Below are 14,536 nucleotides of genomic sequence, written 5' to 3'. Positions count from 1 at the left end.
TCAGCTTCCTCTGGTCTGTCCAGCTCTACCCAATCTCCGGTCCATGCTCCTACTCATTTACAACATGAATTTGTAATCCCAGAAGTGCGAACTGGAAAGGACTCTCAAATCTTCTTGCTCTCATGCCCTCACTTCAGATATGTGGAAAGAAAGATCCAGAAAAGAAAAGAGCAGGTCACACAGCTAGTTGCCTTGACTGAAAGCTGAGAGTCCTGTCTCTTAGCCCACGTTTCTTCCACAAATCTTCCCGGCTTGTCTCCTGAGTGGCTACCTCCTACCTGCACAATCTTCACCCTGCTTGGTTTCCACCCACAGACACTGACTCTTTCCCAAACAGCAGGGGACCTTCTGCAGAGCAAGTAGCAGCTCTGAGAACACAGAAGGGTCTGGAGAACACAGAAGAGGCACAGTCCCAACACCACATCCCAGACATGCCCAGGAGCTGGGCCTGGTTCCTGCTGTGCCCATCTTCCCAAATGGCACCTAAGAGGGGAACCCAAGTTGGGAGCTGCAAGGCTCTGTGACCTCAGGAGACACTCTCTTTGGTAATGATCCCTGATTTCACCAAGTCAATGTGAAAACATTCTGATCTATGATCCCAGCCTCTCCCAAACACCTTACAAAATGATTAACCACGAAACCTCTTCAAACAAGTTCCCTGAATATATTTAAAAGGATCTATGAAAACTAAACTACATTAGAGATTTCACCCCCTTCCTGCCCCCACCTCACACACACAAATAACTCCTGTATCAAGGACAACAGTATCCATTTGGATTCTTAATGATAGATTTGAGACTCTCATATTATGTAATGACTCCCATTCATTTGGTATTTCTTGAACTGCTCTATAAAACACACTCCTCCGGGTTGCCGGGAGGACATGATGATGTCAACATGCAGCTCTACCCGCTGGAAGCATGCACGCAGCTCAAAACTCAGGCAGCTATGATGGGGGCTGCTGCTGCAGCATGGGCAAGCCACAGGGGACAGGAGAGTGCGAGGTGCCATGTCAGTCAAATATCAGGGAAGGGGACAGGACCCTCTTAACTGTGTTCCAAGGAGGGCTGTGAGTGGATCATTGGCTAATTCATTGCAGGAACAGGAAACATCAAGGCATGTTGTACAGGAGCAATAGCTCAAGGACACACTCTCGGGACAGAGAGGAGCCCATGACAGCTTGACGGAGATATGGGAAGTGAAGAGAAGAGGAGACTGGTCCTGGACAGTAGGCCAGAGCCTTAAAAGCAAGAACAGACAAGCCTGGATCCAACCCAAAAAGCACAGAGGCCTTGAGCAGGTTTGGGCAGCAAAGAACACAATCTAGAAGCTCATCCCCACAGCCTGGCCCAGGGTGATCTGAAAGGATAAAGGTGATCATCACGGGCAGGGAGGTCCATTTGAAAAGTCAATCCATGCTTCCTAGGGCCAATCAGAAGGAAGAAAATTCAAGCACCAGAGTAAAGATAGAATGATAAGGAAGGAAGGAATCCAAACCTCTGGGGAAGGGTCTAGTCTGGGGAAGGGGTGTGTGGGTCTCCCAAGCCATGTCTTCCAGCTGAAGGGAGACAATTCATTGTGAGCGACCATCAGCAATGAGAAAGGTGAGCATGAAATGCCCCACACTTGAAACAGTCATCCTCAGACCACGTGAAGGCTGCCCAGCCGGACATCTCATCATCCATGCATGAAGCCGCTGTTATTAATAACTCCTCTTCTGGAGAGATCTGGAAGAGTGTGTTATACATGAGGGACCCTGAGTACTTCTTAAATTATTATGTCTCCACAGCAGCAGAAAAGCAGCTTGATTGGGGTGAAGAGCAGGAGCCCAGGGAAGAACCATTTCTGAACAAATGATAACTCCAGGGAGGGAGAGACTGTCATCAAGTACACCAGGCATCAATGAGCCAGTCGCAGGGCCCTGGGACAGATGCTGCGTGACAGACAGATGCCTTCCCACTGTGGTGGGAACTACAACCCTCACCACGCACGCCCAGGTTCATAGGGGGTTGGCACAGGATCACCCGCCCAGGCTGTCTGTGACAACGCTGCCCATTTCGAGAACTTTATCTCCATCTCCCTTCCTGGCTACACTTCTGAATAAACACAGCTTGGTCTCCACTTGACCTCTTGGAGCCTCGTTCTCAAAGTAAGCCCACTGGCCCACAAGGTCTCTTGAAACTGCCTTAAACCAGTATTTCCCTACATGCTTCACAGAATATGAATTTCATGAGCCAAGGAATCTGGTGAGAAAATAAATTGGGGAAATGCCAGAGTAAGAAAACTTAAAGATGTTTCTTTGCCATTAGACACCTCTGAACCTTCTAATGCTAGTATGTTCTGAGATTCTCCCAGAATGAGAAATAGTGGAGGGCATGTCTCAAGTTTATTTATTGGCAGAGTCATACATCAGAAAAGCCTTTCAAGGGGACAGGCACCCCACAGAACACACTTGAAGAAACACCAAGGATGACACGCCTCTCAGGAATTTTTGTATTTAACTGGGAAGCAGGAATAGTAATACGAGTTATTGACTATTGAACACTTACCAGTCCTTCCCACATATTAACATATTTCATCCTCATAACAATCCTGTGAGTCTGGTACTATTATAACTTCCCATTTTACAGACAAGGAAGTGGAAACACGAAACAGTTAAGATATGCGTCCACGCTCCTAAATTGACAAGTTAGTGAACAGGGGAGCTGGGAATTGAACCCAGTCACCCTAGAAATTAATCTCTAAAGGCAGCATTTCAAGACACTATGATCAGCTGGCAGTGGGAGATTTAGAGAAGGGTTTTTGCAAAGTAAGATTCCAGTCACAGTAAATGCAATTTCTTTGCCATAAGTGAGGTTTCGTAGACCTCCCCATTTTTTGTGGAAACACAACATCTAAATCACAAAACTGATTCAGTTTCTTCATCAAACTCTGCTCTATAGTACATGCACATGCTTCCATTCGAACATTCATGACTCAGCACCACAACCAGTAAAAAGTGTCAATTCGTGAAGAAAGTGATCTCTTTCACCAAAGCAGCAAGAAATGAAGATAAGAGTTTGAGAAATGTGTTCTCCAAGTATTGCTCTCTCCCTCTCCAGCTCAGAGAACAAAACAAAGGAAGTCTCTTCCTTTCACATGTAAAATTTTATATCCCAGCACCCTGGACTTTGCTTGAAAATCACCAAAGACATGACCTACCCTCTCCCACTTCCTCTCCTTGTTCAGAAGGATGATCACCAGTTTCGGGTGCATCTGGTAGCCATCTTCACTGAAGGACAGATTTCTCCCCTCAAAAGTGACATTGATCAGATATCTGTGAAGACAAAAATCAATGAAAGGTTAGGAGTGTGAAAAAGCAGGCCCAGAACAAGGAGAGAGAAAGGTGAATGGAGACAGACAAGTAGCTGGATCTACAAACCCCACTGAGAAACTTGGCACCCCTGGAGCTCCTATTTGCATAGACAACAGACAACCAAATAGCCACTTACTGGGAATAATGTGAAAGGATAACAGAAACTTAAATAAGTTCTGGGCTTGAGTTTTTAGGCTACAGCTATGACTTTGAATACATTCCTGGTATTGGGAACATCAGTTTGTATCTACCATAGGCAAAAAAAAAAAAAAAAAAAGTAATAAAGCAATCTACTTTATTAGCTTTGTAAGACTTAAATGAGATCCCTTACCATGGGATCTGGAACTCTCATTAAGTGGTAACAATTACTATTCAAAAACCAAAAAAAAAAGGAGCTGGGTTAAAAGGCAGAGGTAGTGGAGACAGACAGGACATTGGAGTGTATCCAGACACTGCTGAGAAGGCTGCATATGGGAACCCAGAATCTCTGCCCCCCCCCCCCACAGGGACCTGCATAAGTTTTCCAAATCTTGCTAAGATCCCAACATACTTCTAGAAGTTGCAAGATGATTTCAAGGATATGTTTTGATTTGAGTCTGTTCTTTTGTTTTGCTTCTCTACATGAATTACACATGAGTAATTCATCCATTATTTGTCTCTCTCTTTCTGAGTTTTTTCACTTAGTATAATCCTTCCAGTTCCATCCATGTTGTCACAAATGGCACGATTTTTCTTGTTTTGCGAGCTGATTAGTATTCCATTTGTGTATATACCACACATCTATCACTCATCTGTCAGTGGATGCTTAGGTTGCTTCCATTGCTTGGCACTTAGAAACTGTGCAATGGGGGCCTCCCTGGTGGTGCAGGCAGTTGAGCGCAGCACTGTGAAGCTGTCCGCAGCCTCTGCAGTGCCGGTTCGATCCCCGCTGGCCTTGGAGCAACCCACATGGTGAGCAGACCTCTCCTGTCTCACCCACTGCTCCCCTCAGCAGTGTATTTCATCAGTCCGCCTGTTCTGTTCCCCGCTGTCTCTGGTGAATCCTCTCACTCTCCCGTGCATCTGGCCTGTACCCCAGCTCTTGTATAAATAAAATAAATCTTAAAAAAAAAAAAAGAAATACTGTGCAATGAACACAGGGTGCATATATACCTTCACATCAATTTTTGTATCCTTCAGGGAGACACCGCTGAGAGAGATTGCTGGATCATATGACAGACATACTTATAATATTTTAAGAATTCTCCATCTGTTTTCCATAAGGGCTGGACCAATCTACATTCCCACCAACAGGGTATGAAAGCTCTTTTTTTCTCCATATCCTCAACAACACTTGTTGTTGGTGGTCTTTTTGATATGAGTCACACTCATGGGTCACTTTTTGAAATGGGTCATGCTCATAGGTCATTGGAAAAGTGTCTTTTCAGCCTATTTTTATGCTGAGGCTACCAGAAGGGGAGGGTGGAGAGCCCAGCAAACAATGGTGGAGGATTACTGGTGGTTTGGTGGTGGGTGTGGTGTGATAATATACATTTGCAGAGATGGGAACCTATATCCCTGAAAAACATACAGTGTTGTAAACCGACAATACCTCAAGAAACATAATCTAAAATCAGACAGACAGACAGATGACAGACAGAGATAACTTAGACAAGTGGGATAGGAGAAACAGTTGCAAGATGCTGCCAGCAGGCAGGCACCTGGCTCCATAAGGTGCATCTGGAGACCAGGGCTGCTGCACTGTGTACGGTAAACAGGAGAGACTGGGGTGGGGACTGGAGGGAGAGCCATGCACAGCGTGCTCCAGGTGCAGGCACACAAATTAGCAGAAACTCTGACAATAATTCGAGTGAGACCAATGAAATTGTCTTCCTCAACACCCGCACCTCACCTCATCCCCTGCTGGCTGCTCCGACCTGATGAGGAGTGCCCTCGGTGGGAAGTCCCATGGGTGTGCTCATTACAACCACATTAATGCAACTGGGCTTCGGGTAATTAATGTGCCTTTACTATAAGGGCCAGGGAGTCAATACTGATTTGCTCTTGCTCGCATGACATCCTACTCCAGAGCCTCGGGCCCAGTGCCTCTATAAGATGTTACTGCTGAGAAGCAAGAGGGGTATCTGGTCATTGCATGAGCGTTTCTCCAGGGCCTGGAAGCTGTGACCAAAAGTGGCTTCCTGATACAGTGAAGGGGAGGAGTAGACTACCTGAGGGCAGCTTAAAGTTGTCCCATGAAGTCTTCTCATTTGATGAAATCGCAAGACCCTTTTTGTTGACACTTCTAAGTAACATTAGGTTAAATAACAAAACTACTAGGTAAGTATCCTTCTGGCACTGAAAGATGACCAGACATGGTGAACCAAATCTGCCTGTACCACTTGCCATTGCCAGAGCTTCCAGGGATAGTTAAGTCTGCCATTCCCTGGTGCTGTCCAGCTTCACATATGCATTCCAGAACACGGGGGTCCTCAAAGGAATAGAGAGACCCGAAATCTCAGAATTGAAGGAGACTTTCATCATCAACCTGCCTAGCACTTCTGACTGTTTCTGCGTCCCCATTATGACATCCAAAAGTTGACCTTGTCAGTTCTTCTTGAATACGTTCACTGCTGGGGAGCCCATCATTGCCCCCCTACCCTCCTGGTAGGCATCTTACTGTTGGGTAGTTTGCTTTCACATCAAGCTGAAATCTGCTCACCTTATACAGTCTTAATCTAATTCCTCCTCCATATAAGAGTTCCTGAAGCATTTGAAGACATCATGAATCCCTTATAAAATTTTAATTTTTGAAAATCTTAAGCCTGTTTAGTTTTTTTAATTTTAACTTGTGAGATAAATAAATCCAAGCACAGAGAGGTCAGCTTATTTGCCCAATGTCCCACAACTAATTAAGAGCAGAAATAACATTTAGAATCACATTCTAGTTCCCCCCATACCACCCTGATTCTCACAGGCCACATCAGGTTTGACGTGCCCAGTTCTTTCATGTAGTTATCATGTGAATGGGTTCAAGACCCCTGACCGTCTGATCCCCTTGGCTACTCTCTCTAGATACTTCCAGTGGGGACAGTGTAGCATCTCTAATTCAAAGCAATGTTCCACATGGCATCTTCTCCATCCCCTGCACTGCTCTCAGCTCTCATCTCATCTCAGTGCTGCTTATTCAAGCCCATCACTAATTAGAAAATAAAGTTCAGGTCTCCTGCTGCCTACACAAACTTCAACACTCCAACCGAAGTTCTGTATCACTCATTCCAAGGGATATAATTACAAAATCACAAGATAAAATATTTTAAAGTAACAAACCAGAATTTAAGTATCCAACATAATTTACTTGGCAAATATGTTCTTACTACCACAATACTGCATGGCTTAGAATAACCTGGAAGGTTTCAGAGAAGATTGGGAAACAGAAAATTTTGGAAGAAAGAGAGGGAGAAGGAAGAGACAGACAGAGATGGGCGAGAGGAGGAGGGAGGGAGAGAGAGATCCATCACCGGCTAGCTTGCCTAAGAGGAAGATGGATGTGGGGAGCGAGAAAGAGGGAACACAGGAAAGAAAGAATGAAAGGAGAGAGGAAAATAAATTACCTGCCTTAAGTGCCCTCCATTTCACTAGACATGGCTCTGAATAATTTTGACTTTATCTAAAACACCATTAAGAATAATTAAAAGAAAGTGAGCATTTCAGAAGGCAATTATGAAAGAGAAGTTCCAAAAATAATTGAAGTAATAAGTAGCATGAAATGAATAAGAAGAGCCTCTCAAGATGGCTCCTTTGATGGGGACAGCACTGCACTGAGTGTATACACTGAGAAATTCAAACTTTGCTCTCTGTTCTAGGGCCTTCTGATGCCTCTTAAAATTTTTTCTCTTGGGGCCTCCCTGGTGGCTCAGCGGGTTGAACGCAGTGCTGTGAAGCTGTCCACTGCCTCTGCAGCATGAGTTCAATTCCCAGCTAGCCACGAAGATACCCACATGGCACATTAGACCTCTCCTGTCACGCCCGCTGCTCCCCTCAGCAGTGTATTTCATCAGTCTGCCTGTTCTGTTCCCCACTCTGTCTCTGGTGAATCCTCTCACCCTCTCGCGGCTCTGGCCTGTACCCCAGTTCTTGTATAAAAAATAAGTCTTAAAAATAATTTTTTTCTCTTTGTGGGATTTATTCCTCCTCTTCCAGCTCCACATGTCCTTTTCATTTTACCCAGCCACTTCTCACATATTTCATATTCACCAAGAATATTAATACAATTTCATGACAACATGAAAAATATTTTCCTCCAAAGTTTCCTTTAATCATTCCTATCCTTCAGCAGTGTTTGTCGTTCACATTGTGTTTTTCTGAGTAATCCCTGCTGAGGTGCCAACATTGAGCTGATAGTGAGGAGCTTGCAAATACACACTCATCTTGAGCAAGGGTGATGCTCTCTGGACAGGAGAGCAAACCAATCCATCCATCAGTAATGAAAAGTGTGAAAAAATAATTGAGAGTGTGGACTTCTACCCATGTGGACTTGGCACCTGAACCTCAGTTTTTCCTGTTTAAAATGGAAAAGCCATTTTACCTCCAGATTGACAGATGAGGCTGCTGTGAGGATCTTATGAGGCAATAGGGGAAAAAAACATGTAAATCATGACACAGAAATGGGTAGAGGGGGCCAGCTATATGCTAACTGATAGAAACTAGACTTTGGGTGGCACATGCTGAAGTAAAATTATGACGCTGTACACCTGAAACTCAATGTTGCAAAACCCGTGTTACTTCAATAAAAAATTTACCGCATAAAAAGATAAAAGGTTATAGAATATGAAATGAGTAGAAAATGAAGAGATTAGCATGACTGAAGTGTCTAAAAAAAGGAACTTGCCTCATTTTTGCATCTCAGTGAGTAAAAGTTTGGTAACTACATTTTAACAAGACCCCATTATCAATGGAATACAGTGGAGGGATGCAGACTGCCTGCCAGATATGGAGGATAAACTAGGTCAAATGGCCGTACTAATCAATTTAACCTTCCCTAAGATGTGAAAATATTCAAGTACCTTTGGATCTGGCTGTACTTTTTCAATTTTCAATATTAATTAAAATCTCAAACCTTCCATGTCAGGTTCTCAGTAAAGGAGTAAGCTATAATTAAGACTAGGAGATGCCACGGCTACTTGTTTTTTTCCTACACATGTGATTCTCACACTCAGTCAGAAAGCCCAGCCTCAAGTGGGAGCCAAATTCTAAAGCTCGGAGCATAAGATGCAAATCCCCTGGAAGCCCCATCTAGGTATATTTAAAAATTGCTTGATTTCTCTCTAGGATATAGGATGACTCACAAGAAGCTTGACTGCGTGTGTGAAAGTTCTAATATGCAGAATCTCAAACAGCTAGAAGTAAAAGAAAGTGAAGCTACCCCTTGACAACTCTTATTTCAGAAAGGAGAAAAGAAGCCCCGAGAAGCTAGGGTATGGTATGGTGACCTCCAGTTCAGGACTGCAGTTGAAATCTGGTGTTCAGGTTGGCCTTCTCATGCCATCGTTAGCTGAGGTGCGGGTGCCAGGTGAGGATCCTTACTTTGCACGTCGCACCCTGGACTGCAGATCCCGCACACAGATGACGTAAAATAAAATCCATCTCACTTCCTGCTTGACGCCTTGCTGAGGAGCCTCAGAATCTCGGCGGGCTGAGAGCCAATACATTTGCTTTAATGGCCAAAGACATACTCAAAGGGTTTAATGGGGTCAAGCTTAGAGAGATGCCCTATGCCTCTCTGGCCATGACTGTGAGGTTCAGAGCTCATCCACTGCCTGGGTGATGGCTGAAGCAATGATTTAGGTGTATTCCCCAAGTGGGAGGTATTCAAAAAAGCTCAGCCAGAATTTTCCTAGCAACTCAAGAGCCCTGACACCACAATATTCACTTTGCCCTCTGTACTTGCCTGGTAAAATATGTACACTTTTTTAAAATTAATGTCTACTAATCTGGTAAAAATAGAGGTATGTCATTCATAGCTTTCAATCCTTTTATTTTCAGATGAAACAAATGAAGTCCAAAAGGGTTCTGTGACTTGACCGAGATCCAATTACAGAGCTAGAACTGCCTCTAAGCATCGTCACCCCCACCTCCCACCCTGTCGTCTCACCACATTGCCTCAAACATGGTAAAATTTTCTCACAGCTCTTGGTCTCCATTTTCTGCCAATGTAGAGTGAAGTCAGAGAGACACAGTTCCAAGCAAGAGACTTGAATTCTTGAACCCCTGATTACAAGTTTCTACCTCTGAAAAATTTCAACACTGTAACTCTATGCTTGGTGTACCACTGACTTTCTCAAGCCTTCAGCTCCCTCATGTCTAATGCAGACTGTGTCACACGAGTCTACGTGCTTGATGAGAGATGCTCCAGGGATGCTCCCTAGACATGCTCTCTACCTCTGCATTTCATTTGGTTAGCACTACATCTACTACATTATTAAATACCATCCTCCGAGTGGCAAGACCACAAATCTTGCTAAAAGTCTTTCTTGGGACTCTTTTAAGAAATTTCTATTTCATACACATGCTTTCTCTACAAATAGTGGAAACAATTCCCCAAGATTAGAACTAATGGACTTTAATACATTTGAAAGCTACCCAAGTAGCTGAAGACACCAGTGTTGGAAGAAAGAGGCCAAGATATAGAAAAAGTAGATGTTCTCAGTTGGCAGGTAAAAAGAAATTTCCCCAATTCAGAAATTCATAGTTGTTAAAAATGAATCCAAAGTGACCTATCCAGTATAACATGGTCAACGTGCAGGCCATGGCCAGGGAACAATCCTCCACTAAACTTACCAGCAGGTTCTTCTGGGTTCAAACCCAGATGTCATTAATATGGTATCCTATACTCAGATAAACAGTGAATACAATGCTTCCAAAATGCTGGTAGAAGGAAATAAGAAGAAACAGAAAAAAATATATGATTCAGAATGGGAAGTAGTGAATTTCTAGACATTTAGGGCAGGGAGGGCAATGCCTAAAGAAAATTAAATGGCTAACTCTATCAGGATCCCCAGAAATACTTGCTAGAGCTGGTGAAGCCCAGGGACAGCCAAGAAATGCCGAAAGGGGAGAAGGCCGTTCCCCACGTCAACCTATAGGAACACCAATAAAGCCCAAAGAGCACAAAAAGTGCCAAAGGGGGAAGGCAAAGCCAAATCTGTTGTCTTGGTAATAAAACTACACAATGGGGGAGCCTGATGTGTAAGCCCCAGGGAGGCTTACACATGCCTGGAGTCCTGCTATGCCTCCCACTTGTTCTTCTATGGACTCTGCCTGAACTTTTTCCCAGGTGTACTATCACTAAACGAACTTTGCTTTTGAATTCTTTCATGGCCATAGTTGAGAACCGAGGGACCCCAAAACCTGAATCCCACAACCTGGCAACAGATATACACTCTTCACATCCACTCTACCACCATCATCACCATCACCAACAGCCAGGAGAGCATGGCATTTAAAGGCCAGGACGCTACAGTCAGACAACGTTTATTCAAATCCTAGATCTACCAGTTCCAAAGTTGTGTGACAAGCTTTTCAAGGCACATGAATTATTTTATTCTTGCCAATGATGGTTTTCTTTTTAAGGAAAAGGAATTGAAGAACTTTGAAAAGTTTCCTTTGACATATAATGTCATATAAAAGAATATTAAAAATCATGCCAGTGAGCAAAAGAATTAGAAACACCAGTTTCCTAAGTTGTCAAATGTACTCTTTTCCTCAAGAACATCAAGTCAAGAACATCAAGATAAACTAATTTAAAGAGAAGATTGTAATATTAATTTATAATTATTTGACATGTGTTAAAAATAGTTTGTTTCCAGTGGATTAAATATATTTTCTGAGATGGTGTTTATACATTAATTATTTTGTAAGCCATTCTTCACAAATCATAAAAGATTCAAGTTTGGGCTAGTCTATATCTTTATTATTTAAATTCTAAACTCATGGTGTTAAATTAATAAGATTAAAATATCTTGGAGACTGACTGCTATAAATTTAATATACTTCCCCTTTCCTGCTGGTGGTGAGGTTGGACTTTGGCCCTTATGCACTTTAGGTTGAACAGTGTTTATTTGAGGGGTAAATGGTGATGTATCAAGTCACTATTTCAATGAAAAAGTCTTCTCTACCCCTTAGGCTGACCAATGAAGAACTGAGAGCCATCACCTAGATTCTGTTTCATGACTCAATGTCATGAATTAGCTTTATCTGAAATGAAAGAAAATAAAGACACCTATTGGGAGTTGTCAAATAATCACGCTCAGATATAAAAAGGTGGAGAACACTAACCTTCTGCAGAAGAGCATTATATCAATAATCACTCTGAGTGACTGTCAACAGTTGTAATGGCCTGGTATCTACCCATCTTATCCTTTCAGCAAATGGGGTACTGTTCAGGATATGTTCAGGGAACAATTCTTTTCTGGACTTACTGATTTTCCATCTGGTATCAAACCCAGAAGCTTGAGTAGATCTACCATATACAATCCACATATAATCCAGCAATTCCACTCCCAGATATCACCCAAAGAATGAAAAAAAAAAAAAAAAAAAACCCAACACAGATTTGAATACTTGTACTCCTAGAAGGAAAAAGGCAAATACCAGATGGTTTTACTTATATGTAAAATATAGAGAAATAAAGGGTCAGATGAAAATTAAGCCAGTAACAAATCCTAGAAATCTGACTGTAGAATTGAGGTAACTGGAGCATTGAGAATTGAGGTAACTGGAGAGAGTGAGAGGAGAGTAGAATGGAGAAGAGCCTTAATGGACCGTGTTGGAAGACTATGGGTGTCTTAGTGGTGGATGTGGTGTATGACAAGCATTGGAGATTCCGATAAAGCCCTAAACCAATGCTACTGCAATTAAAAACTTTATTTTTTTAAAAGATTTATTTATTCATTTACACAAGAATCGGGGTATAGGCCAGATACGCGGTAGGGTGAGAGGATTCACCAGAGACAGAGTGGGGAACAGAACAGGCAGACTGACGAAATACACTGCTGGGGGGAGCAGCGGGAGTGACAGGAAAGGTCTGCCACGCTATGTGGGACCCTCGCCGGCTGGCTGAGACCGAACCAGCACTGCAGAGGCTGCGAACAGCTTCACAGTGCTGCGCTCAACCGCATGCGCCACCAGGGGAGGTCTGCAATGAAAAACTTTAAAAATAAAAATAAAAAAAAAAACACAAAACTGATAAGGGAATGGTTACAAAGATCTAAGAGCTCACATGATGCAACAAAAGCAAAGTAAACAATCTACTCAAAAAATGGGCAGAAGAGCTAAAACGACACTTTTCCAAAGAGGAAATGCAAATTGCCAACAGGTATTTAAAAAAATGTTCACCACCACTTATAATCAGGGAAATACAAGTCAAATCCACAATGAGATACCACCTTACACCAGTGAGATAAGCACACATTAAAAAAACTGGCAAGAAGAAATTCTGGCAAGGATGTAGAAAAAAGGAACTCTCCTACAATGCTGGTGGGAATGCAAACTGATCAAACCACTATGAAAAACTGTATGGAGGTTCCTCAAATTACTATAAATGGAGCTACCATATGACCCAGCAATTCCACTCCTAGGAATCTACCCAAAGATCACAAAAGCATTTGTTCAAAAGGATACCTGTACCCCTTTGTTTATTGCAGCACTTTTTACCATAGGTAAGATAGGGAAACAACCCAAATGCCCCAAAATAGATGACTGGATCAAGAAGATGTGGTACATATATATACACAATGGAATACTAGTCAGCAATCAGAAAAGATAAACTCATGTCATTTGCAGCATCATGGATGGAACTGGAAGGGATTCTGCTCAGTGAAATAAGCCAGAAGGAAAAGGAAAAATATCAGATGGTTTCACTTATAGGAGGAATATAAGGGAACCAATAAGAGATCAGGAAAAAAAATAATAATAAACAAAAAGATAAAACTAGCAGGCAACTATAAATCAGAGGCATTCTGCAAGGAAGGGGGGAGAGGGAGTACAACAGGGGTGGGAAGAGCATAAGGGACTATGGTGATGATTCATGGGTGACTTGGTGGTGGGAAATTTATGTGGACTACACCTGAGAGGAGAAATCAAACACTGCTCAAAAATGACCACTAAAGTAAAAGATGTATATCTAAATATTCTTTTAAAATTAAAAAAAAAAATTAAAAATCCAGGAATGTGTTCTCATTGGTAAGATACTGCACACAGGAATGGAATTAAAAAAACCCTTGACAATGATAGCAAATCTTGGTGGTCCAGAGTAGAAAAAAATAAAAGGGCCAAATAGAATTAAGTTTGGCAAAGAGGAAAGGGGTGCAGTGTGTCCTATAAACAAACATACATGGCTCCCAGCACAACATGCACTGTCACATGGTGTCAAGGTAAGGGCACTGCAGCCAGGTGACCTCTACATAAGGCCCCAGGTCTGAAATGAGGTGATCTTACAAGTTATTTAACCTCCCTTTGCCTTCATTTTTCACCATAAAATCTGTGATTATTGATAGTGCCTATTCCATGGGATGGATGTGAAGATTAAGTGAGTTAATATACAGAAAGGACTTAGAACTGCAGCTATACATAGTAAGCATTAAGTTTCTGTTGCTGTTATTATGATTACCTTTTTAAAATATTTCCTGGGTTTTATAGATTGTTTGAGTTTGCAGGGACTTTTGGATCACAGTCTAACCTTTCTTAGAGAGTCTGGGTCTCCCAATTTCTGGATCTCTGCTACCCAGAACACTACCAGTCCAGTACATTTCCTCTCATTCTCACTGTATTCCAAATTATTAAGATCTGGGGACATTTGCTTTTTCCTACTATAATAGTTGCCCCTAGTGGGTTTTGCAGTGGAGAATCACTTAATCATACAACTTCAATATAAAGTTCACTTCCCAAGGAAGGCAAAAGATGAGCTCATATCCCTATAATTTTAGTCGAGAATAAATGATTCCCCCAAGTGACCCCTATTCTGACTTCCCAGAGCCCTGATTTGAACACGATGTAATTTGCTTAATAAAATTCCTCTGGAGTGGGCACACTTATGCTTGCCTGCTCTTCAGGGACCTACTGATTCTGCCTCTGATGCCAGGTAAGCAAGTGTACTGAATGCCATAGCTGTCTCTCTTGCAGGGAACTGTGAACAGAACCCAG

At 42.5% G+C, this 14,536-nt stretch overlaps 1 protein-coding gene across 3 annotated transcripts in view; it reads right to left on the bottom strand.

The window, feature by feature from the left end:
- Positions 1–14,536, bottom strand: part of GRIN2B (glutamate ionotropic receptor NMDA type subunit 2B) — a 439,253-nt gene that overhangs the window by 108,642 nt on the left and 316,075 nt on the right. For all 3 annotated transcript variants that reach the window (XM_054696433.1, XM_054696432.1, XM_054696434.1), the window contains one exon: positions 3,202–3,316. In XM_054696433.1, the coding sequence (XP_054552408.1) occupies positions 3,202–3,316 (115 nt within the window). The remainder of the gene's footprint in view (positions 1–3,201; positions 3,317–14,536) is intronic.

This window comes from Talpa occidentalis, unplaced genomic scaffold, assembly GCF_014898055.3.
Source record: "Talpa occidentalis isolate TD23 unplaced genomic scaffold, MPIMG_talOcc4v2.1 talOcc4.16, whole genome shotgun sequence".
In the NCBI taxonomy this organism is placed as follows: domain Eukaryota; kingdom Metazoa; phylum Chordata; class Mammalia; order Eulipotyphla; family Talpidae; genus Talpa; species Talpa occidentalis.
The sequence above is the reverse complement of the archived record's forward strand: the minus strand, read 5'-3'. Positions and strand labels throughout refer to the sequence as shown.